At 35.1% G+C, this 23,059-nt stretch overlaps 1 protein-coding gene across 1 annotated transcript in view; it reads left to right on the top strand.

Moving 5' to 3' along the window:
- Positions 1–23,059, top strand: part of FMN2 (formin 2) — a 168,708-nt gene that overhangs the window by 107,460 nt on the left and 38,189 nt on the right. The window contains exons 12-14 of the mRNA XM_019471242.1: positions 602–661; positions 843–963; positions 12,108–12,200. Of these exons, the coding sequence (XP_019326787.1) occupies positions 602–661; positions 843–963; positions 12,108–12,200 (274 nt within the window). The remainder of the gene's footprint in view (positions 1–601; positions 662–842; positions 964–12,107; positions 12,201–23,059) is intronic.

Below are 23,059 nucleotides of genomic sequence, written 5' to 3'. Positions count from 1 at the left end.
GCAAGACACGTCTTCAGTTTATTTGCTACTGATCAGTCAGAAAAGTTCTTACAAAATAGTTTTCTGAAACTATCTGAAAACCTAATTCTGTAAAAAATATTCTTCGAATCAAAGATTTTCTGCTGAAGTTTCATTACAGAGATTTCAGAGGGGAAACAATGAGAAAGTTCCCCCAAAAGTGCCAAAATTTCATTTAGAAAAATAACTTTGTTTAATTGAACTTTGTTTTGGTTATAGTTATAGATTAATAAAAAGATCTGAATGTTGTCAAACAAGTTGCATACATCAACAGAGAAACAATCTCTCTTTTCCTTCTTGGGAAATTTCAAAATGTAAGAGTTCAGTTTATGATCAGGCAAATTTCAAAAATTAGGAGTGTCTTACGTGAGTGTTATAACATATCTTTCTATTCTTTTCTTTAATGATTAAATGGTATTTCAGGATGTTGGGTTTTGGGGTTTTTTTTAGTGAAGGCACCAAATCAGCCAAGTATTTTTCTGTACTGACACTAAATATTTCATTTACTTGAATGATCATTTCTGAATTTGTTTTTTTTCAGTGAGTTTCAGTAACATAGCAAATTTTATTCTCTTCCATACAGGACAACAGCAGAAGTCTTCTATCTTACATTGTCTCATACTATTTGCGTAATTTTGATGAGGTGAGTGAGAATTAATTTTGCTCTTTTAAATTCAAGTTAAAAAAATCAACTTACTAAATTTGCTCTCCTGCTGGCCGAGATGAGGAAATGTGCATAAATATTCTTTGTGCTTTCAGTTATATATTTTAGTATATAAAAAAGTAATAAGCACTACGTAACTGTTCATTTGTGTTTTTGTTAGGATGCTGGAAAGGAACAATGCATCTTTCCTCTTCCAGACCCACAAGATCTCTTCCAGGCTTCGCAAATGAAGTTTGAAGATTTTCAAAAAGACCTCCGCAAAATGAAGAAAGATTTGCGAGGTACTGAACCTAGATTAAACGCTAACTATATGTTACCAACATATCCCTGCTGTTATTGTTTGTATCATTTTGAGAAATTAGATTATAGTATTCAAATAGTTGTGTATTTTTGACTCCTCAATTACTATTTTGTTTCCTTAATTTGCTTTTTCATGACCATTTAAGCAATAATTCGTAATTTTCTGTAGATAACCTGGAAGAGGCTATTAAAATAAACAACATTAAACCAGTTAGGTTAAATCTTTTATTTCAAAACCAAAACAAAAAAATATTTTTTTTTTTCCAAACTGATTTCAACAAGTCTTTCACCATAAAAACAATTGCAAAGTGTTGGACTGTGTCCATGACAAAAAAAAAGGTTGATAATCAGGTCCAAATACTATTTAGCAGATAAAGTAATATATATGGCATGTTGTTAAAGACAGTTGAAATAACCTGACTTTACTAAAAAATAATATGCAAAGGAAGTATTTTTTCTCCTGCTTGTGGAATCATTTCTTTAAATGAACTCAACAAGCTTAAAATAAGATGTATTTGCTAGACTTTGATAAAGAACTTGTGTCACATATAATATGTTTCTTAATAACATTGCGAACTAAGCACTAAGTTTAAGTTGAGCAAGAGTAGTTTGCACAAATTATGGCTAATATTTATGATCTTCAGTAGTTTTGCTAAAAATCTCTGGTAGACTGGCCAGTTATGTACCATTATGCTAAATCTTTGAGAGAAGGATTCAAATCAAGGAGTGAAATGATCTTTATATTTTGTTGCCTTGCTGATTTTGAATGTCATGCATCTAGAGACCAAGGAATGGTTTGGTAAATCATTAGTCTCTGAACAACGTAGAATGGAAGGTTCTCTATTAAAACAAAAACATAACATGGTTACCAAATGATATCTGACTTTCCCTTCTTGCCCCATCAAGCTTTCTGTTTGGATGTTTTAAAATTTATTTTAAAAATTTAGAGGTAATATTTAAAGTTGTATCAAGGTCACTTAGTGTGATACTGAGGAGCCAACTGCAGCACCATCCATTTGCTGCCCTGAACAATCTAGGGGGCAAAAATCCCACAGTTCAGCCATGAAAACTTATTTCTATACTTCATGCAACTTTCAGATAATCTGAGGGCTGATTTCCAAGTTTGCACATAGAGAAGAAAGATGCTTAGGTCTGATTGAAAAAAGGTACTTGAATTCAGGCACATGTTTACGAACATCCATGGGGCAGACATTATTCCTTGCAAGTTCACCAAATATGTTTTCACATAGACAAAAGGTTAAATATTTTTAGACCAAGGTTGAAATTTGCACACAGGCATAAATCTCTTATGAAATAAATCCACACTGTGCAGTGATCAAAGCAGAGGTTCTGTAAAAATGGAAATTACACGCTTCGCTCTGCCATCAGACTGCAGTTGAATTCTTTCTGTGCTTCCAATCCAGCCCTTAGGCTGGCATCTCTGTTGTCAGTCTGTTCTGTAGTTAATGAAACTGAAGAATAACTGCAGACACTCATCACTATTCCCTTTGGTACAAACTTTTTGAGGGACGGCATCGCCCGCCCTTCTGCATCCTCTCCTGGATAGGAAATAACAATTTCAATACCAGTCTGCAATCTCATTCATGACTTCTTATCAGCCCTGAGTGATGCAAAATGCTTTGTGTTGACTCTCTTTTCCAAAGAAAAGTGTCACCCTAAATTAAAAAGAATTTGTGTTAAAAGATCTTACGACTGCAAGACCATCCACTAAAAATTCTGGGTATTCCAGTAGCTTAATTGTTGCAATGCTTTCAGTGAGACAGAATAGCCAAGTTTAATGACAGTCTTTTTTTAAATAGAGTACAAGTTTTAGCTGAATGGATAAAATGACTTCAAAGTGGTTTTCCTCTGCATTTAGTTTAAGTACACTACCAGATTTGTTAATGTGCATCTGGAACCTTATGAGTTACTAGAGCTAGCAAGTGCCTCATTAAATGACTGAGCAGGAAGAAGGCTGTAAGATGCTGAGCAAATTCTGGCAAAATCCTAAATATGATCCTCTCCTTTTGAAGTCAGTGAGAGTAAATGAGTATTGAGTATTCCTGGGAAATACTGACTTTAAAGCCATAGAAATAGATGCCCATGAATGCATTCCAGTTTTATACTGAGATGTGGACTGTAACCTTGGACCTATTTTCATCAGGAATTAGATAGATTTCATGAGAGGATTTCATCATTTAGCGGGGGGGGGGCAATGTTTGCTTTGTTCTTTATCACTGAAAAACTGAAAATTGCACATAACATTGATGCAGGCAGTATCACCAGTTTAAGGGTATTCTGTCCATGTTAGCTTCAAATCCCCTGCAAACTATGCACAGTGAGATCACGCTAAGTACAATGGGGAAAGGGGACATTGGTTCACCCAGCAACAAAAGCTTCTGAAGATATTTTATTTCTGTCTTTAAAAACTTTCTATGATCATCATTCAAAGGTAAACTTAATCCCAGAAGGATCCTTTCATAAAATTATGGGGCTGCTTAAAAAACAACAAAAAAAACCCACAAAGTAGAGGGAGGTTATTATAAAAAAAAAAAAAAATGTTTTGTAACCAAACAAATAGCAGTCCATTAGCACTGCGGGGGGGGGGTTATTAAAAAAAAAAAAAAAAATGTTTTGTAACCAAAACAATAGCAGTTCATTGTAGCAATGCTGTATTTTTCCATCTAAATATGTCAGTAGCATACACAGAGATGTGCAGATATAAATAATCTTTATGGTTCTGTAAAATAATTTTGTTGTCATGCTCTTTAACAGTTCTGAGCTTGGGCTTATGTTTGTATTAAAGGAGTTGTTATGCTGACTGCTTAAAAAGAAAAAGCACTCATGACATTCAAACTTGTATGCTTTCTTCCCTTTTGACTGTGGAGGCTCTTGTCCATTTTTAAGTTTTTATGAACTGTATGTCTTGCAGTTTGTAAATGTTAGAAAAGAAAGTCTCTTCTAAGATTTCAGATTAAAAGTGTAAGTCCAAAAGACTTTAAGAAAGCATGCTGTGTGCCTGTTTCAAGATTAATAAAACAGAAATTTTCTTTTTTTTTAATTGAAAAAAATAAAATCTCCCCTAAGATTATAGTGGAAGCTACACTTGTAATGTAATATCGAACGTGCAAATTGTTCAGTTTTGTTTTGTTTTTTTTTAAGTAATATACACCCCAGGGATAAAGTTTATATACTACTTTTTTTTTTTAAGGTAGAAGACCAAAGAACAGGTAGATCCTTTTACTAACAAACCAAGTGAGTTTGGCTCCATCTGTTGCTCCCAGATTTCACAGCTCTCCAGGATTCTCACTTTAGACTTTTTGACTTCAGTGACATATAGTTTGTTAAGCAACTTGATCTGCTTTTGATCTCTCCTGCCTGTCAGCAGCGTTCCTTGATGCAGTCATGCCAAGCAATGACTTCTGTTCCTATGTCATTCCACAGAAGAAACTTTAGCGCTTGCCACATGACTTAAATCAACTCACCATGTAAAGAAAATTGGGCATCCAGGGTCACAAGAGCAGTGCGTGACTCTCACTGATTAGGACCTGTGTTGTATATCTATTATTATCAGTATATTTTTCTAGACACTTCAGAATGCTAGAGGTGGGGCAGAAAGATGTGCAAAACGTGTATTGAATCAATTAATGTTTTAATCCTCTGCTCTGACACTCTCTGGAGGTACAATTGTGGTTTAGGAAAATATTGGATTTGTGGCCCATGAAATTCTTCAAGACGTGTATTTAGTTTAGGAAAGAACTAGGACACTAAAATGGCAGTGAGAGTTACAGCATTTATGAAGCACTTATGGCAAGTTAAAACTGTTTAGAAGCTGTTTTTTGGCTACACATTAACATTTTAGCTTTACAATAATAAGTTTATTCTTGCAAATCAAAAACTAATTCATCAGTTGTCACTTATTGCAAAACTTTCACTGAAGCTCAGCTAAAAGTGAATTAGAAACAATGTCAGGCAGAAAATAAATCTGACTAGTAGAATTTTGAAGAGATGAATAATACCATATAATGCAGACTGCTATAAAATTGAGTTGAAGTCAGTACTTGTTTATATGTCATAATGTTGTCCTATTTAATATCTTTGATTGAAAACTGATTACAGTTAATAATTACAATTATTAAATATTATTTTTGTAGTGATGCTTTCTTTTCCTACTCTGAGTGTTTACAACTCATTGAAAAGTCTCCATCGATAAGAAGTTAGGCTGTGTGGGACAGTACATCTCTCTGATTTGGAATAAATGTGACTGAGAATATTTATAAAGTGTTAAGCATTTGCAGAACACTTTGTATTTTAAAAAGTATGTTCCAAGAAAAGCCCCACAGTAACTTGGAAAAATACCCTATTTTTTCTGTGCTTCTTACAGTCACCTAGAATTATCTATTCAGCTTGGATCTGTTAGTTGTAGAGCTGGTATGTGCTCTTGGGTTTAATACCTGCTGTGTAAATCAGAGCATTGGAAGTACCATATTGTGCAATAGAAAGACTTTTAAAAGTTGTATTTGGGGTGGTGTCAATGTGGGACTGAGGGAGATGGGATAGTAGTAGGCATGTTATGCTTTGACCCCTTACCATTTCTTTCTCACATAGTTATCTCATAATTATTTAGCTTTTCCTCTTGCCTCAGTAATGGTTACCCCTAACACCTAGAAAGAGGCCCCAACCCTAAAAGTGCAGTCGAGCTATAGTCTGAGATGGAATTTTCCTCTTCGTGGCCAACTCTGTGTCTGGGTGCATGGATTACTTTGCAACATAAGATTGCATCCATTGTTAGTTCTTTCATAGCTGATATTAATGTTTGCAGGCTAAAATAAAAAAAATGCACCATTCTATTTGCAGGTCATCCCTTCTTTCTCACACGCTTATCCTCATACCTTTTCATATTCACAAGACGCTCTGTTTCCATCACAGTTCTGACTATGGGGCTAAGACTTTGGCAACATTTCAGTACCACTTCTTGCTCAGGAACAGGAGCGGTATTAATTTCAACTTCAATTAACAAAGTTACGCAGCCTAAGCCATTTAGGGTCCCACTACAGATGACAGAAAAGGAAAGGATTGCTCTCCTAAAATTGACTGTCCTCTCCTAAAATTGAGTGCTAAGGAAAGGTCTTGAGTCTAGTCTGGTGATCTATCTTTTAAATAGCTAAAGTTTGATGAAATGAAGTCCATCCGAAGAGGTTTCCCCAAAACCTTATATTTTTTAATGTGCTTCTACACTGGTATTCCAAGTTGTTTCAAGAGAAGGCGGCAGGGAGCTGGAGGAGAGACAACTGAAACAGAGAAAAAAATTGTATTCTTGAAGAGTTTGGATTCATTGCCTCACCAAAAACTTTCTGTTTTAAGATACTTTGAAGTGTCTGTGTTTCTGTTATTCTCTGTCAATAGTTTTGATATAAATGGGAATGAAGATTTTTCATAATTAAGAAATAGATCTTTTATTTTTCTTTTATATGATCCATAGATCCAGTCTGATGAAAAGATGCCTTCAGTCTTTTATAATAAAATGCCAGATGTCTCAAGGTAATTATTAACAAAATAATATAGCAACATTAATGGTTTTGGTCAATCCTACAGTTATCTGTACAGTTTACCTTTACAGAAACAGCTATTGTTTTAAGCAAATGAAATCCTTACTTTTGCCTACTCATTAACAGCTGTGCATCCACAAATACTAGCTGTTTGTTCAGCTATCACTGAAAGGGTTAACTGCTGCAGCTATGCAGAATGCAGACTCCTAAACCTAAACCAGATGTAAACTAAAGCCAGGCTTTCAGTCAATCTGTGAGTCATATTTTACTGTCCTTAAAACTCCAAACAAGGAGCTGTCTATGGAAGCCCTTGAAGACTCAGCAGTTCTTAGTGTAAGTTTTTGCAATTCCAAAAAAAATAAATAAAAGAAAATTAAGAACTCTTTCTGTACTTGTGGCCGAGTTCATCAGTTTGTCTTTTGATGAGGCCAGTATTGTTTCCTCTAGGTAAAGTCTAAACTTTCTTTTAAAGTCACAGGTTGCAGTTGTAAGGAATCCAGAAAGCACTGAGGAAGTTGTGAAAGCAGTGGTTATGCTGTTATATACTTTTCAGGAAAGTAGGACACAGGCACATCTCCTGTGGGAGTCTGAGTACTCAGAACCTCTGAAAATTAAGGACATAATTTCAAAACTTCCTTAAAGACTTAAAAACAAATAGTCTATCAAATCTCAGTGCAACTTGTGGTCTCAAATACCTTAAACAGTCTTGAAAATCCACCTAAATTCCATAGGACTTCTATAGATAAGTATGGGGTTTCAGAAGTGGTTAACCAAAACAGCCTAATGGACCTGTTAAATTACTCATGCAAGATAATCCACAGTTCTGCTTGCTTTCTTATTGGGTTTTTTGGTGGGTGGTTTGTTGTTTTTGGTTTGGTTTCATTTTTTTGCTTTTGGTTTTTGTTTTCATGTTTTGAGGGTGTTGAAAGAAAAGTCATGCTGCCTGTTATTATCCTGACCAAAGACAATACAGTAAGCCTGAGGAACAGCTAATCATCTGCTCACACATTTTGTTCAAAAAGACATATTTTAGGATTAGAAAAGATTTGTGCTTCCAAGGGCTAAAATTTAGTATCCAACAGAACTAGATGGAAAACATGCATTAAAAAGATATTCTGAATCTTGAAAACATATTTTTCTCCTTTTTAAAAAAGTAAAGCAACTATTTTTGATAGTGAGACTTGGGTGCGTTTTAGATCACTTACCAGAATCGCATACTGAAAGTGTAGTACAATGCAGAGAATGTTTTGTGACTCTCCTTTTCCTTTTCTGTATAGATGTCTCTTAATCAATATTGGCTGTTGTGAAACTTTATACAGTTTCAGTATATTGACCTAAAATAAAAAAAAAAAAATAGGATGAGCAAGCTAACACAAGCTTGGAAAATGGTAATTAATTGTATTTTAACATAGAAATAGAGAATGAGATAAGATTCTTGAGATACTGGATACAGCTGGAATTGCAATTTTTTTTTAAATCTCTAAACTGGTTTTGAACACAGATTTTCACATCAATTTCCAGATCTGGAGCATTTGAGAGATCTGTGTATGTATGGGCAAAAAGCTACCAGTTTGAATTGCCCAAAATTTAGAAGGTCCTCCCACAAGAATCCATTTGTATTGCTTCTCTGGAAAATCACATACAGTCCTCTGCAGCATATGATGTTAGAGAGGAGATGAAACTAGATAGACTGTTGGTCTTTTCCATTGTTGAGATATTGCTTATACGTTAAAATTGATTTAGAGTGCTGGAGAAGAGGTGTCTCTGCCCATGCCAACTTCTGCTTAGGATTTGAGATCTTTGGAAGGTATAAGGTCAGTGCATGAGGACTGGGTATTTGGGACTACAGGGAACTGAAACCTTCACCTTGCTGCAAAGCAATACGAAGTTTTTATATTTCTTTATTCCTGTTTGGGCAATTCCATGTTGTGAGATAAGCTTCTACCTAGTACTTCGCTTTTGTGACTGCCTACATGACTCTCATTTGTGGTGCCTTGAATACCTTTCAATTCTTTCATTATAAGAAAATTTTAAATCTGCTTAAAATAAACTGAGCTTAGGAATAGGCTAGCTTTGTTTAAGTTTTTCAGTTGTGTATACATCTCCCAAGATGAGAGAATAAGTGAACGTGTGAGAATAGGGATGATAATAGAGCAAGTTTTGAGCCTGTTATCAAAAAAGAGGCAAGCTTTTGTTTCAGACAAAACTTTTACAAATTCGTCACAGCAGATCCCCTTTTGCCAACCTATTCTTTTGATATCTGGGATGTTTAGCTGGGCTGTTTCATGGAAAGAAATGTGTTTGAATATGAAGCTGAGGGGAAAAAAAAAATCAAATATAGACGACGGTCGGCATTCTCACTTTTTTTTTTTTTGCATGTTTCACCTCCACATTGCTTAGAAGTTATTAAACACTCTTCTGACACAAACATTTATTCAGTGTCTTATTCACTTAGGCAGAAATACTGGTAAATGTCTAGTGTTTTGTGTTCCTTTCATATGATCAGCGCTTTAATTCCTTCAGTTACAGTGAGGAATAACAATATCTCATCCAAATAGTGGGGTTTTATACTCTGGTGACAAATTACAGAACATGATAAATGAGTGCTGTGTCCGACAGGTTGTGCAGGGAGACCACGATTCCGGTCTTGGTGCTCTGGAGAACAGGGAAACTAAGGAAGAGCTTACAGGCCTGTTAATTCTTTAATGAAGAAAGCATCCAATGAACTAGTTTGTTTTAAGCAACATAATACTGATAGTAGTATGGTAATAATGACAGAATTTGTCCTATTTTTAAAGGTTGGATGCTACATATGATATCTTACTTTCTATGAAGCAAGAAAAAGCGATTTTTCTCCTGTATTTTCTTTTGGATTTTAAATGACTGAGGCATCGTTTGCAATTCAGGAATAGGGTCAAAAATGGACCTGAACTGTTATTCTTCTGAATATCACTGATTTCAGTCTTTTAACAGGAGGAGGGGGGGAATGAACAAAAAAAAAAAATCCACCAAAAAACGGAGAAACAAAGCTATCATTAACTGCACTCCCTTTCCCCCACCCCACATACACGCACAAACAAATCAACCATGGAAGAGCTTCCAGTAGCTGAATGGTTAAAGAACAGACATTTCATTCTGACAATATTACATGTTTTTCTTTTCCATAGCAAGTTGAATATAAAGGATGATATATCCCTGCATTTCCTTACAGACTTTGAAAAGTGACTGCTTCAGGCTATTGCCATGGGTATAGGCTAAGATTTTTGGGGGGTATATATCTTTGTAAGTTCTATACTTCTCTCAAATCAGCTGAGAGATCAGGAGTTCATCGTGAGCTGCAGACATTAATTCAAGAGAGTATAATGTTGTACTTCTGTGAAGAATATGTAATTCATATTCTGGAAAAAGGTATGGAATTTTGGTGATATTAAATGCTATGGTAGGTTCTATAGCATCTTTCAACTCTGCCACTTATTTCTGAATAGGAGAAAAGAAAAATAGAAATTCTATATGTCACCATCAGAATGTCTTCCTCTGCAGAATTGTACATAGCTTCTCTGGGTTTTTTCTGTATCATATGCTGTAAGAAAATTCATGGTCATCTGGATCCCCTCCCCTATTTCAGATGTGTTGACTAACATTTGTTTAAAAATTACAGGCTTGTCCATGTGACTATATTTGCGGGGGGTTTTAGGTTGGATTTGGTTTTGGTTTTTTTTTTTTTTTTAAATATTGCTTCATAAGCAGGGCTACCTGTTTAATGATATATATTCATGATAATTTTTTGCCCTGAAAATCTGCTGGTCTTTATTTCTATTTTGCTCTAAGCTTAAAAAAAAAAAAAAAAATAAAAATTGTAATTGTTATTGTCACCCTGGCTTTACGCCACTTGTGTGGAGCTACCAATTATTTGAGTCAGTCTGCTTTTCTGTATATGTGCATTTTAAAAATTGGTATCTCTAATTGTCTTTGGTGTATTCACAACTATGAGAAAAAATGATTAACCAGCGTCTACGAGATCTAAAGCTGCATTCTCCAAAGGTTTGCCCCAGGTATAGCAGACCAGATGAGTAGTACAGTAAAGGTGAATCAATTTATACAGCTAACAGAATACAGTGTGATGTGACTACCATCATATATTTACCTTCTTGGCGCTCTAGCTTGAATGACTAAGTACAGATCTGTAGTGGGTTGGCTGACCAGCATTTGCCAAAATTAATGAAACTTTGGGTCTTTGTCTTTAATGATGTTATCTTTAATTGCTCTACCATGCTGTTTTGGATACGTCATTAGTTTCCTGTTGTAAACTAGAGACTAGTATTATTTACCAGATTATAAATTCGTGCTTGCTGAAGTAAGAACAAGATGACAACTGACTTTTTAATTTTTTTATTCCCCTGAGACCCTTTCAAATATTACAGAACCACCTTTTTAGAGCATATAATGGTGATACATGTAAGGCTATCTGTTTTTTCCAGTCTTCAAAAACAAACTACAATTCTCATCTGTAGATACTTGGATTGATGCAATTCTAGACATCATTTATATTTAAAGGAAATAATTATGATAGTATATTCTGCTGCTTCAAAATCTTTTTTAAAATGTCTAACCAGTCTTCTGTATTTAAAGACATAGTAATAATCTTATTTTGCTGAAAGAAACTCTGGAAAGTAAACAAGGAAAATACAGTTTTTGTATGTGTGCACTTTTACTGGAAATTTTGAGGCAGAATCAAGCAGGATTCATTTCTGTTGAATGATAGAAACTTATCACAGCCTAAAGAGATTTCCCCTATAATAGAAACCAGAGCTTAACAGTCTCCTGAAGTAGTGGTGTCAAGTCTTCTGTTGCCCCAAACTAAATTAGCTTGGATAGTTGGTGGAAGCACGATGGTACCACCTCACCAATGAATAATCTATGTCAGGGCTGCTTCAGGCTCCAGCTTCTCTGTCCTGGTCTCTAGTGCAATAAGAACCAAGCTGTCCTCCTCCAAGGTCTCTCATAGAGTTCAAGCCATGATAACTATACTCTTATAATCTTTCACTTTAATCATTTTGCACTATTACTTTTGAACAATGCAAGGCACTTCACTGTGTCTGTGGTTTGATCAGGTATCAACCCCTCATCTGGCTTTACTCACTAAATTAAGGTCCTTCCTACTATTTGGTGCAGGTTTTGCATCTGAACTTTGTGTTGATTCAGGCACTGTCACCTGGGGCCAGGTATATCAACATGGCCTGGGAATCGAGTTTGTAATTTTGTTCCCATACACTTCAGCCCCTTAAATTTGTCTTTCTCCTTCAAAACAGTTGAATACTTTTGTTAATTTTTGCTACTGTTCAATTAAACTAACACACTGGCCACAAATTATGTGTATGTTTTGGTCAAAAACATTTGACCGGGAACATAACTGCTCCTGAATATATTATCATAGTGTTTGTACTCCGAGTAGTGTGTTTGAGGCACATATTCCAGCAGTTTCACTGGCTACGTATTAATTTAATTGTGTCTTATTACAGTATGCAGATCCATACTATGATGTGTCATCCTAAACTAATCTGTTACTTCAATTTCAGCATGTGAGACAGAAGCAGCAAAAGTTTATCAGCTATCACTAGAAGAGCACCTCCAGCCTTTCAAAGACAGCATGGAGCAATTCATTAGTCAAGGTAAATAATGAAACGTCACTTAACCTTTTCATGACATTTCAAAGGAAAGTTATGGGAACAATGTTTATACATTGTGGGAAAGGGACTGTTTATTTTGGCATCATAGAAAGATGTGGATTAGTTTAATCAGATGCCACACAGTTCTAAAAGATTTGCAAAATGATTCTGTTGTACTGTAGGTGACTCACTCTCTTTTGCATGACAGCAAAGACAAATGCTATTGGCTTGAGTGCATGATCTTCTGATAAGTTCAACATTCCAGTAGAAAACAATTTTACAACCTTTGTTCCTTGAAAAATTATTGAAGCTGGATCTGTTTCATTAACTTCTTTCCAAACAGATAATACTTTTGTATGTGCCAAAAACATGGAGTAAGCATAGCAAAAGTAGTTAAAGGTTTTCCAGATATAAGGCAAATCCATATGAAATACTTGGATGTGATTAGTGGAAAACACTGCAAGAGAAAATATATTAGAAATACCCATGATGAACTGGCATCCCAAATGCTAGAAAGAAAGCACTTTAAAAATGAAGACTATGCTTTCAATGCTTTACTAGGCCTTTCTTTTGCAAGACTATAGGAGGTATGGATAACTTTAATTTTTGATTAGCGGTATATCAGAGCATCTCTTGAAATACTACTCTGAAAAAGTATACTCTGTATGGACCAATTCACTTTTTGGTACAAGTTAAAATTCAGTGCATCAGGGTGACAATGACCTGATGAGTACACCAATGTAATTTTAACTTTCTTGACCACTTTACTGCTCCTTCTGCTTTGATATTGCATTTTATAATAGAAGACAGACCTGTTATCTCCTGAACAGGTAAGTTATGTGAAAAGTCAATTTCTAGTGCTGATTCAATGGAGCTGTCAGTAATTTGTTAGCCTAGAGCTGTGTTAATGAGCTATCATATATAGAAATCATTATTAACTGAATGTGCATTATGTTTGAGAGGCCAGTCAGATATGCATTTGTCTCTTCTTGGTTAGAATATCCAAGATGACCATCTATCTGAACATTATAAGTGGAGTACATATGTTCTAGTATATACTGATCCATGCTCTAGGACTCTCAATTACAGTGAATAAATTGAACAAAACCACCATTTTGAACCATCAAATGTGAACTGATGTTTTCTAAAACAAATGTCTATCAGCCAAACCTGGCAAACAGGATGTTGTCTCCAGCAATAGTAGGTATGAACTGCTTTAAAACTGGATTCTGGTTATATACATGACATATAAATGTTACATTAGTGGCATGATTAAACATGTAGCAAGTGTTTTACATTAGGTTTATATTATTATTTATACATATAGATAGGGGACAATCAAATCACAAGTTGGTCTGAAAGAGATCATTAATGTTATACTGTAAATCATGCCATATGTTTGCATATTAACCTTAATAACAGAGTAGGAAATCAAACATGAGGATTCTATTTCATCAGACGAATATCTGTTAAATTTCTTTCACTTATTTTAGAAACCATACTTTCAGAAGTATCTGACTCTATACTTTAGCTTACTTCACGAGTTCTGGCTATGACTTCCAGAACATAATTATATATAAGCTATATAGTAATCTGTTCTGTTTTTGCAAGGATATGTGATTTCCTTTCTTGATTATGTGTCTGTATGTTAGGAAAATGAGGAGAAAGGAAAAAAAAAAAGAAAAAGAAATGCATCTCATCCATTAAGAACTTTGCTGTGTTCCCATGTTAACAGGGGATATTGTTGGGTGGTTGACAAAAGGAGAAACCCATAATGTCAGTAAAAATATCATTGTTGCATTTCAATGAAAATAATTGGAAATGTGTACTGTGAACACAGTGGATTGTGACTAAAAAAATTATACATTTATTTAAAACTGTAAGGCACATTTTGCAGAATTCTGTCCCAATGTAAGAAAGACAAAGGTTAACATATAAGAAAAAAGAATCCCTGGTTAAGTTCCAAAAATAAAGTAATTTTAAATACCTTTCATTATGAAATCCTTTGTTTTTACTTCATGGGATTGAATTCAGACTTGAAAGAGGCCATGTTTAAAGCAGGATTTCTCTTTCCTGTTCAGTGTTTGACAGGCTTTTGATCTAGATATTTTTTCTAAGGGCTTTTGTTGTTTATGTAGACATAATCGATGAGTCTTTTCAGCTAGACTGCACACATGATCATTTAGAAAAACAGAGGGACAATTCTTGGCACCTTTTGGGGATTTGTGTTTATATAACATATGCTCTGGGCAAAGAAAAATCAAGCTTTAAGTTTTTATCTTTTCAAGTTCCAGTTTCTCTAAAGTCAGAAAAAGTTTTAACTTATAATTCAGATGAAAAGCATTTTTCATAGGGTTGAATAATTTGGCATGTTTATATCATGCCTTTTCAGAGTAGATAACTTGTGTGCATAATGGGACCCAAAAGTTCAAAGTAGCTAGTTATTTACAGCATATTCACTTATACTTGTTGCTAGCAGCTAAAATGGAAAACGGTTTTCCCATAGGCAAGAAAACTTGGACATCAAATTAAATATCCTTGGCAAGGGGTTAGAAAGGCACTGCTTTATAAGAATAGTTACTGTCTGGCACAGTTATATAACTGAATTAAGTTACTGTAGCTAGTCTAGTTGATTGTTACTATTGATGTATTAATAAAAAATCTTTTTTTTAATGTTAACACTTTTATTAGATTCATGAGAGACAAAAAAGGTTGTATATTACTAGCTTACTTGTAAAGATTATTTCATTCGAAAAATAAAGAAGGGGAAGAGGCAAGAATGTGTTCAGAGTCGTAACGTTTTAGATGAAAATGCTAGTGGTATGTATGATTGAGGCTGTTCTGCATTTGCCTTCAGTCTAGTCACTAGGCTAAATAATCAGCGTATTCATTAAAATATGCAAATTAGTGAAAGGATGCCAGTCCTTTTTCTGATCGACTTCGGGGTCGTTCTTAAAATGATCATTCTACTTAAAAGAACAAACTACCTGTCCTATCTTCTCTACACTGGCTTAGTGGATATTTGCAAGCATGCTTTATCCTGTGCGTTTGATTTTTGAGGGTCTATGTGCCTCAAAACCTCCAAGGCAATCCTCTCTGTTCTCCCATGTTTTCTGTCCTCTTTTTGGGTCCACATGCTGCAAACATCAATCACAAAGTATATAATGTGTTTCTTTTGTTTTCACAAAAATAGTTACTGTCTGGCACAGTTATATAACTGAATTAAGTTACTGTAGCTAGTCTAGCTGATTGTTACTATTGATGTATTAATAAAAAAATCTTTTTTTTAATGTTAACACTTTTATTAGATTCATGAGAGACAAAAAAGGTTGTATATTACTAGCTTACTTGTAAAGATTATTTCATTCGAAAAATAAAGAAGGGGAAGAGGCAAGAATGTGTTCAGAGTCGTAACGTTTTAGATGAAAATGCTAGTGGTATGTATGATTGAGGCTGTTCTGCATTTGCCTTCAGTCTAGTCACTAGGCTAAATAATCAGCGTATTCATTAAAATATGCAAATTAGTGAAAGGATGCCAGTCCTTTTTCTGATCGACTTCGGGGTCGTTCTTAAAATGATCATTCTACTTAAAAGAACAAACTACCTGTCCTATCTTCTCTACACTGGCTTAGTGGATATTTGCAAGCATGCTTTATCCTGTGCGTTTGATTTTTGAGGTCTATGTGGCCTCAAAACCTCCAAGGCAATCCTCTCTGTTCTCCCATGTTTTCTGTCCTCTTTTTGGGTCCACATGCTGCAAACATCAATCACAAAGTATATAATGTGTTTCTTTTGTTTTCACAAATATTACTAATTTTTTCCTGAAATTCTCCACAGCCACAGAGTTTAAAAAGCGAAAAGGAAAAAAAAAAAAAAAAAAAAAAAGAGCTACTTCAAAAAAGGAGATTACAGAAAAATTGTCAGAAAATACAAGACTTTTAAGAATTATATTGTTTGTTACATATATCTAACCATTTCTTTATGGGTTTCGAATATTCAAGTGACATAAATATAAGCGTGAAATTTAGTTATTCAGACCAAACTGTAGGAATTTAAAAAGTACTACTTGCATCACCCCAATATAGGGTATATATTCACTGAAGTTTTCTGTCCTTGAGTTACTCCCCACAAGTTATCACTATTTGAATAAGAGAGTTTGAAAGGAAAACACTATTTGGGAACCTTGTCTCCTTTGTTCTGTATGTAGTTATGGATAGATAGGGACACAAAAACATCACAGATCACATCCACCAGTTTAGAAAGCTTCAGAAATCACTTCTTTTCATGGGGGAAATGTGTCTGACACAGGGGAAGGTGGGGAAATACTGAGGGCGCTAATCATCATGCAATTTGTAGAGGAATTTCATTAGCAGTTAGTAATCCTTTAACTTTGTCCCCACTTGATAGGATAGCCAGCTCATGTTGAAAGAATTGTGTGTGCGTGAACCACAAATGAGTCCCAGTCCACAGGTTTTAACCGTGGTTAACTTTGCGGTGAAAAGCAGTCTTTGCGTGTTTGCTGTTGGGACTCCAGCTAGGCTGTGCATTCCTGTCAGCCTGATAAGGCAGGAAACTTATGATAGGAGGCAGCAACCATCGCTCCCTCGGAAAAGTAAGTCTAGTTTGGGAACTGGGAAGAGGTAATGTGTCGGAATCACAGCTTTTCCACTGAGATTCTATAAATTGTGCAAACGCCGCAGACTTCAAATCTGAGCAAGTGACCCAATATCATACTCAGAAACCAAACCAATATAATTAGTTTTAGACTTCAGAAAAAGCATTATGGTGTAGGAAATTTAAGCATCAGAATGCATTGTTTGAAGAAGTAAAAACATAATTTTCTGATGTTTAGCTAATTAATCTAAAAACATTGGGAATAATTCCGGTATGATAGTAAGTTTGGGAGTACAAGGTAACCATTCAACCTTTGGTTCCTTCTAGTCTTATTTTGCAAAATTCTGCAGTTCTGCTCTTGTTAGTGAATGCCAGCCCCAGGTTTCATTCTGCTGAACCCAAGAATACAGACTCTTCTCCAGACCCAAATTCTAGCCACATCATCGTGATCTTGCAGAATAAAGATGCTAAAATTGTCCTCTTGGGTGAACTGCCTGTAACCATCTCCCTTTTTTGCCAGGAAGAGCATTCAGGAATCCAGTTTCCAAATTGTTAGTAAATGAATGTATAAATCACAAAGTGTGTTGTATTTATCACTATAGCTCCAACCAGATACTTGGCCGTGACTTGCTCTTTTAGGTCAAGCAGCAAAAGGCTGTGCATCATCAGATGATGGATTGTGAATGAGACTAAAGCATCAGACTGAATCTTGGATGGCTGGGTTCAGTTCCTGGCTCCAGAAGTACTGTAGATGATTGCAAAATGAATGCTGCTAGGCTAATCTTAATTCTGGCATTTTCTAACCCAGAATGATTGATTTTGCAGATTCTATTTTCTTTAAATGTTGCTTTTATAATTTGATTAATATAAGGGAGAACAGCACTACTTCATAATTTTTCTAAAAATAATTTGAGAAAATATGACTAAAAAACCATTAGGAATATATACGACTACATTTTTTTGTTTTTCTTTAAAAAAAAAATGCACAGAACATTAAGGGATTGGATATTGGTAGTTTTGCGTGGAGACATTAACTTTAAATTATTATTATTTATTACTATTATTAATATTATCAAAATATACTCACTACTAAGATTAAAAAAATCAATTTTTTTCATTTTGGAAGAAAATGTTGGAGGGATATGAAGAGCGAGCAAGCAACATAAAGTCACTAGAACAAAAGATGCAGGAAATCACACTTAAACAATTTAATTCCATGAATGTTTACATTTTTATGTTAGTATTCTTTTTGTTGGATTATTGAAAAAGCTTTTAAAACTTGTTCTTTGAGTGCTGAAAGTATTTTTTTAATCTCACACTGACATCTTAATGCTAATAAATAGTTTAACGTCAGTATTGTATAAACTTGTCCCTACCTCAGATGTCAGCACCTCCGTCGGTGTGCATTATTACACAATAATCCTAATTCAGATTGTATCGTATTTGCAGCACTAAACAGGCTTCGCTGAATTAGCCTCACCTTGCCTCAAAGTCCATGAAAGGCCAAACCTTTAGACCAGGGCTGGCAGCTGTTTGTGCCTTTGGCACAGAACCTCGTTTAATCATTTTTGTAGGCATCAATACAATGATTGCAGACAGTACATGTGTGGTAGACTAAAAAAGGTATTTTGGCATCACTTGGGAACAGATCAATTCATGAGTGTCACAATAGCATGATACAAGTCATCCACCCCAAAATATTCTGAATAAATGCAGCAGATTACTGAAATTACCAAAACCTTTGTGGTTGGTTGGGGGGGGGGATTAATTCACATTTTAAATCTCTTCTCCAGTAAAATCCAAAATGTGTTAAAGTAACATTGATTTTACCATGTAGTTCTTGGGATGGAGTAGGAAAAATAAAAGAAAGACATTAAAGCTTAAGTAAGAGTACTTAGCTCCTTCATTAGACCTAATCGCTATGGCATGACATGTTCTTCAGCACTGCAGAGTCCAGGCTCACAGCTGAACAGCCTTCCTTTTAAATCAGGCCTGAAATCTCTTGCAATATCTTTACTGTACCTAATAACATATATTTAGTCCTCGGTATGCTAGCTAACTGCACATCTGTTTAGTGCCTGGTCCTGATCTGATTGAGACCTTTGAGCAGTGTAGGATTTTAGAATCAGTAGCAAGGAACATGGGGTGAGGAGCTCAAAGCTGCATATGAAATACAATGTATTTTACTTCTGTGAATGTGACGTAGGACAACGTTATAGTGAGTAGTCACTGGATGCACATAACTAAGTATGATGGAGTGATTTTCTTTTTGGGTTTTTTTGTTTGTTCGTTTTTTGGTTTTTTAAGTGTTGGATCTGGGTCCCACTTCTCCCTCCATTCAGCTGACAGCAGATGTCATCTTTCAAAGGGTGGCAAACAACCTGTCTTCTTACCAGACTGCTGCCTGAGATGGATTAAAAGAGGGCACAAATAGCAAAATGTGGAGAGAGTTCACATCTTGAAACACAGCATATATGAGGGGTGGATAGGACCTGTGCTGAGGTTTTCTTGTTGTTATTATTAATATAGTTATTCATTTGAAAAATCAGTCTCCTTTTCTAGAACCTGTTGTTGTTAAGTTTAATTTTTTTTAACTTTCAACAAAGATCAACTTTCAGTGCTCACGTATTCACTGAGAGTTTAAGCTGTGGTACCATAGATCTTGGTCATAATCTATGGGGCTAGCACATAATTTGAGTTGTTCCTATTGTGTGAGAGTGTAAAGTCATTGTGAAGTGCAATTGGTTGGAGTTAATATAAATGGTTATGTGTTTAACTTACCATAGGTGTTGAAAAAACTGGAACAGCATAATTAGGAAAATGTCCAGCATATCAGATGCTCTATCCCCAGTTATCTTCAAGAAACTGGGGTCTGAATGAAGTATTTAAATGTTCTTTTTCATGTATGTATGAAAATCTTAGAAAATGGGGGAGAAGGAGTAGGTATTCTTCATGCTCACAACCTTGTATGAATTTGTCATAGGAAATACAGAAGGATGTAAGACTCTTGCTAGGATTCCCAGAAGAAATCCTGCTTTCTTCTCTTGCAAAGCTTTCTTAGCATGAATGTGCCCGATAATAAACCATCCAAATGTATGTGGATCTTTGTTCAGTGTCAATAGAAATTCTCAAAACTATAGCACTGTAGCTCTAATGACGCATTGAAAAGGCATTGTACCTGTAAAAAAAAAAAAACAAAAAACAAACAAAAAAAAAAACCAAAAAAAACCTGGCTCCACTTGAAAGTTACTGAAAAGCACATTCATAGCTAATTATAAACAAATACTAGTTAACACTTTAAATAAAAAGAGAGGGAAAAAAGCAAGAAGATTTAGGACATAGACAAGCAGATGAAAGGATTCTTGTTGCCTTCCATCTGAGATTACTCAGATGCATTCCTGTATTCAATTACCTGAGAAGATGTGATATTCCCTTAAGAGAGATCAGGAGATCAGAAGGGATGGCAGTTTCGTGCATCTTCTTACTCATAGCCCTTTGAAACTGGTTCAGCAGAAATAGCTTAAATTGCAACAGGGTTTGGGGCCAGACGGTGACTACAGACAGTAATCACTGGGTCAAGATTATACCACAAACCAACAACAATATGTTCTGGTGGAACAAAAGCTCTGAAAGGCGTTTGAATGCTGTTTGAGTAGACCTACAAGGTCTACTTGGAATAATTTCTGAATCGGAACCAAAGGGTCTACTTGTTTTGTGACTATGCTTATGTAGTACATTTTTACATAAAGGACACTGATAATTCTTATTAACTGTTACCTTTGAGTCTATTTTTCTCACTAAATTCCTGGTATTATTGCATATTCAATTTTAAGCTTAAGTTTTAATGCCTTTTTTTTTTTTGACAAAGCCACTAAGCATGAGCCCCTGTCATTATTTAAAAATTAATGATCATCTAACTTTTCTTTACAATCTTCCCCAAAACCCACTTCCTTGTTGATAGTTTCCATCTAAAATGGCTACTTAGTTCTTCCCAGGGCCACTCATGTCCCCAGCCACATTAGTCTTATTAAATAAAACATGCAAAGAGAACAAAAAACAATAAAATCCAAAAATTGAGGCAGAACACATTCAGAAGTCTAAAGGGGGGAAGAAAGAGGTTTTCCTCAAGAGCTTTCTACTGATCCTGGTGTCTTTGCTATTCTGCTTTGGTATTTCAAAGTATTTCAAAACACAGTGTTAAATAGTATGCTGATTGCCAAATAAAATAGCTGTAAGTATTATTTTGGTGTTTTCTGGGGGCATTTAAAAGTACAAGTACTACCAAGGAGAATGGAGGAATTCTTTAAGGAGCTCTGGCAGAGGTCTTGTAGACTTCAACCTTAGACCCTAATAATACCAGTGTAACTACATGCCCTTGCCTGTGGTGGTAGTTCCTCTAGTATTTTCTCTCTCTATCTTCACTTTCTTTCTGTCCTAGTCACATGCATGAGATACCTACAGAAGGTATCCTCATGGCCTCTGTCAGGCACCTCAGGTCCTCAGATCTTAGCAGAGCTGGGTCAGCAGTGACAGGTGAACCGCCTGACGTTCCATACGCTTTTTAAGAAAGTCTACCCCTCAGTTTTGTTTTTAGTTTTGTTTTGTTGGGATTTTTTCCAGGTTTGTGGCTCTGCCAGAGGAGATGCTTGGTATATTTTCAAAGTACCATCTACTATTCACTCAGCACCACTGTGGAAAAACATACGTCCTCTTTAAAGATCGTGGTAAATCTGCAGCAAGGGTTTGTAAAAGCGTTAGAAATGTTTTTACTGAAAAAAAGAAAACTGATTTCTAAAAATTCCACTGCTTTTCAATAATACGTATATAGCACAGGGGCAGAATAGTTCCAGTCTAAAACAGTTCTTGTAAGTCTTTGACCTCCCAGTTAGTCTTAAGTCAAATATTTCTTAAGATTTTTAAATCCTTTAGAAGTGATGATGAAGAGTGAAATGTCGCACTTTCAAACAAGAAATTGGAACAACTAATAATAGAGACACCAGACGTTATATGCAATATCTGTCCAAACAGAAAATAGTCTGTACATACAGAAAATAGATATATTCATGTAAATAACTTTTTTAAAAATCAGATTTAATGCAGAAGGTACAATGGTTAAATGTGGAGGAAACTAATATAGGAAGTTTATTGGACTGAAAATGAGAAGATACTTGGCAATGTTCTTAGTTCACAGAGTGGCTTGATTCCTGCAGAGATTTTAGCATAATAGGTCTGAAATGACACTTGCCATTGAGGTTGGAGGGGACAATTTGTGGTTAAAAAATGGCTTTTATGGCCTTACCTTTGAACTGCTCTTCATTTTTTAATCTTCGTCACTCTGAATGTAGCAGAACCTGTAGTTTAAAAAAAAAAAAAAAAAAATAAAAGGACTATTTGCAGAAAAGTGAATTATACTGTTCAGCTAAAGACCATTATTTTCTAGAATGCCTGTGTATATTTCTCACATTCAATTTTGTGAGATGCTTCAGGTTTTCCTAAATGCATAGGTCACTTTAGTATGGCTATTCATATATGTGCCTTTGCAGAAATTTATATGTAATCTTTGCAGGACTCTAATCTAAAAGAATTGGAAGAGCAAACACATGGAACAATGACATGTATCATTCTGGAATGTGGGTATATGCTGATAACGACAGAGCTTTTGTGAATTAAGTTAATTAGACTTCATTTGTGAGGCCTTGTTGGAAAGCTCATCTTGAATTGCATGAAATCAAGTTTTATGCCCCAATTATAAAACATCTAGCAGTAAATTTAAGCAAATAAAAAAAGTGATAAGATAGAAATTAGAACATCTGATGTGAGTAAATTTTGAATAAATACATATACCCTGTAGTTAAAAGAAGTAATTGAAGAGTCTTGGATATAGTACAGTCCTCATGCTTGGTAAGGAATGACGTAGGAAGGAAGGAATGTACTTGAATTTTGACCAAATATATAAAGTATTTAGGAAATATACACCTTGCTCTAAAGCGAGACCATCTTTAAATAATCTGAAGGTATCTTAATGTAAAAAGCAGGCAAACAGTGGAACATCACCCAACAAGAAGGCATTAAAGATGCTTTTAAAAGAAAAAGTGAAAAGATAATTAATTCAGTATATGTTGTAAATAGTAGATAAAGCAGCTTTGCTCCATGAGAGGTCACTTTCACTCTAAAATGTTCTTTTTTTGATATGGCAATGTTTTTCAATATGACCTGAGGTTATTTTTCAACTATATCCTTTTCAGTAG

This window comes from Aptenodytes forsteri, unplaced genomic scaffold (assembly GCF_000699145.1).
Source record: "Aptenodytes forsteri isolate BGI_AS27 unplaced genomic scaffold, ASM69914v1 Scaffold10, whole genome shotgun sequence".
Taxonomy (NCBI): Eukaryota; Metazoa; Chordata; class Aves; order Sphenisciformes; family Spheniscidae; genus Aptenodytes; species Aptenodytes forsteri.
This window is presented reverse-complemented; position numbering and strand designations above follow the sequence as displayed.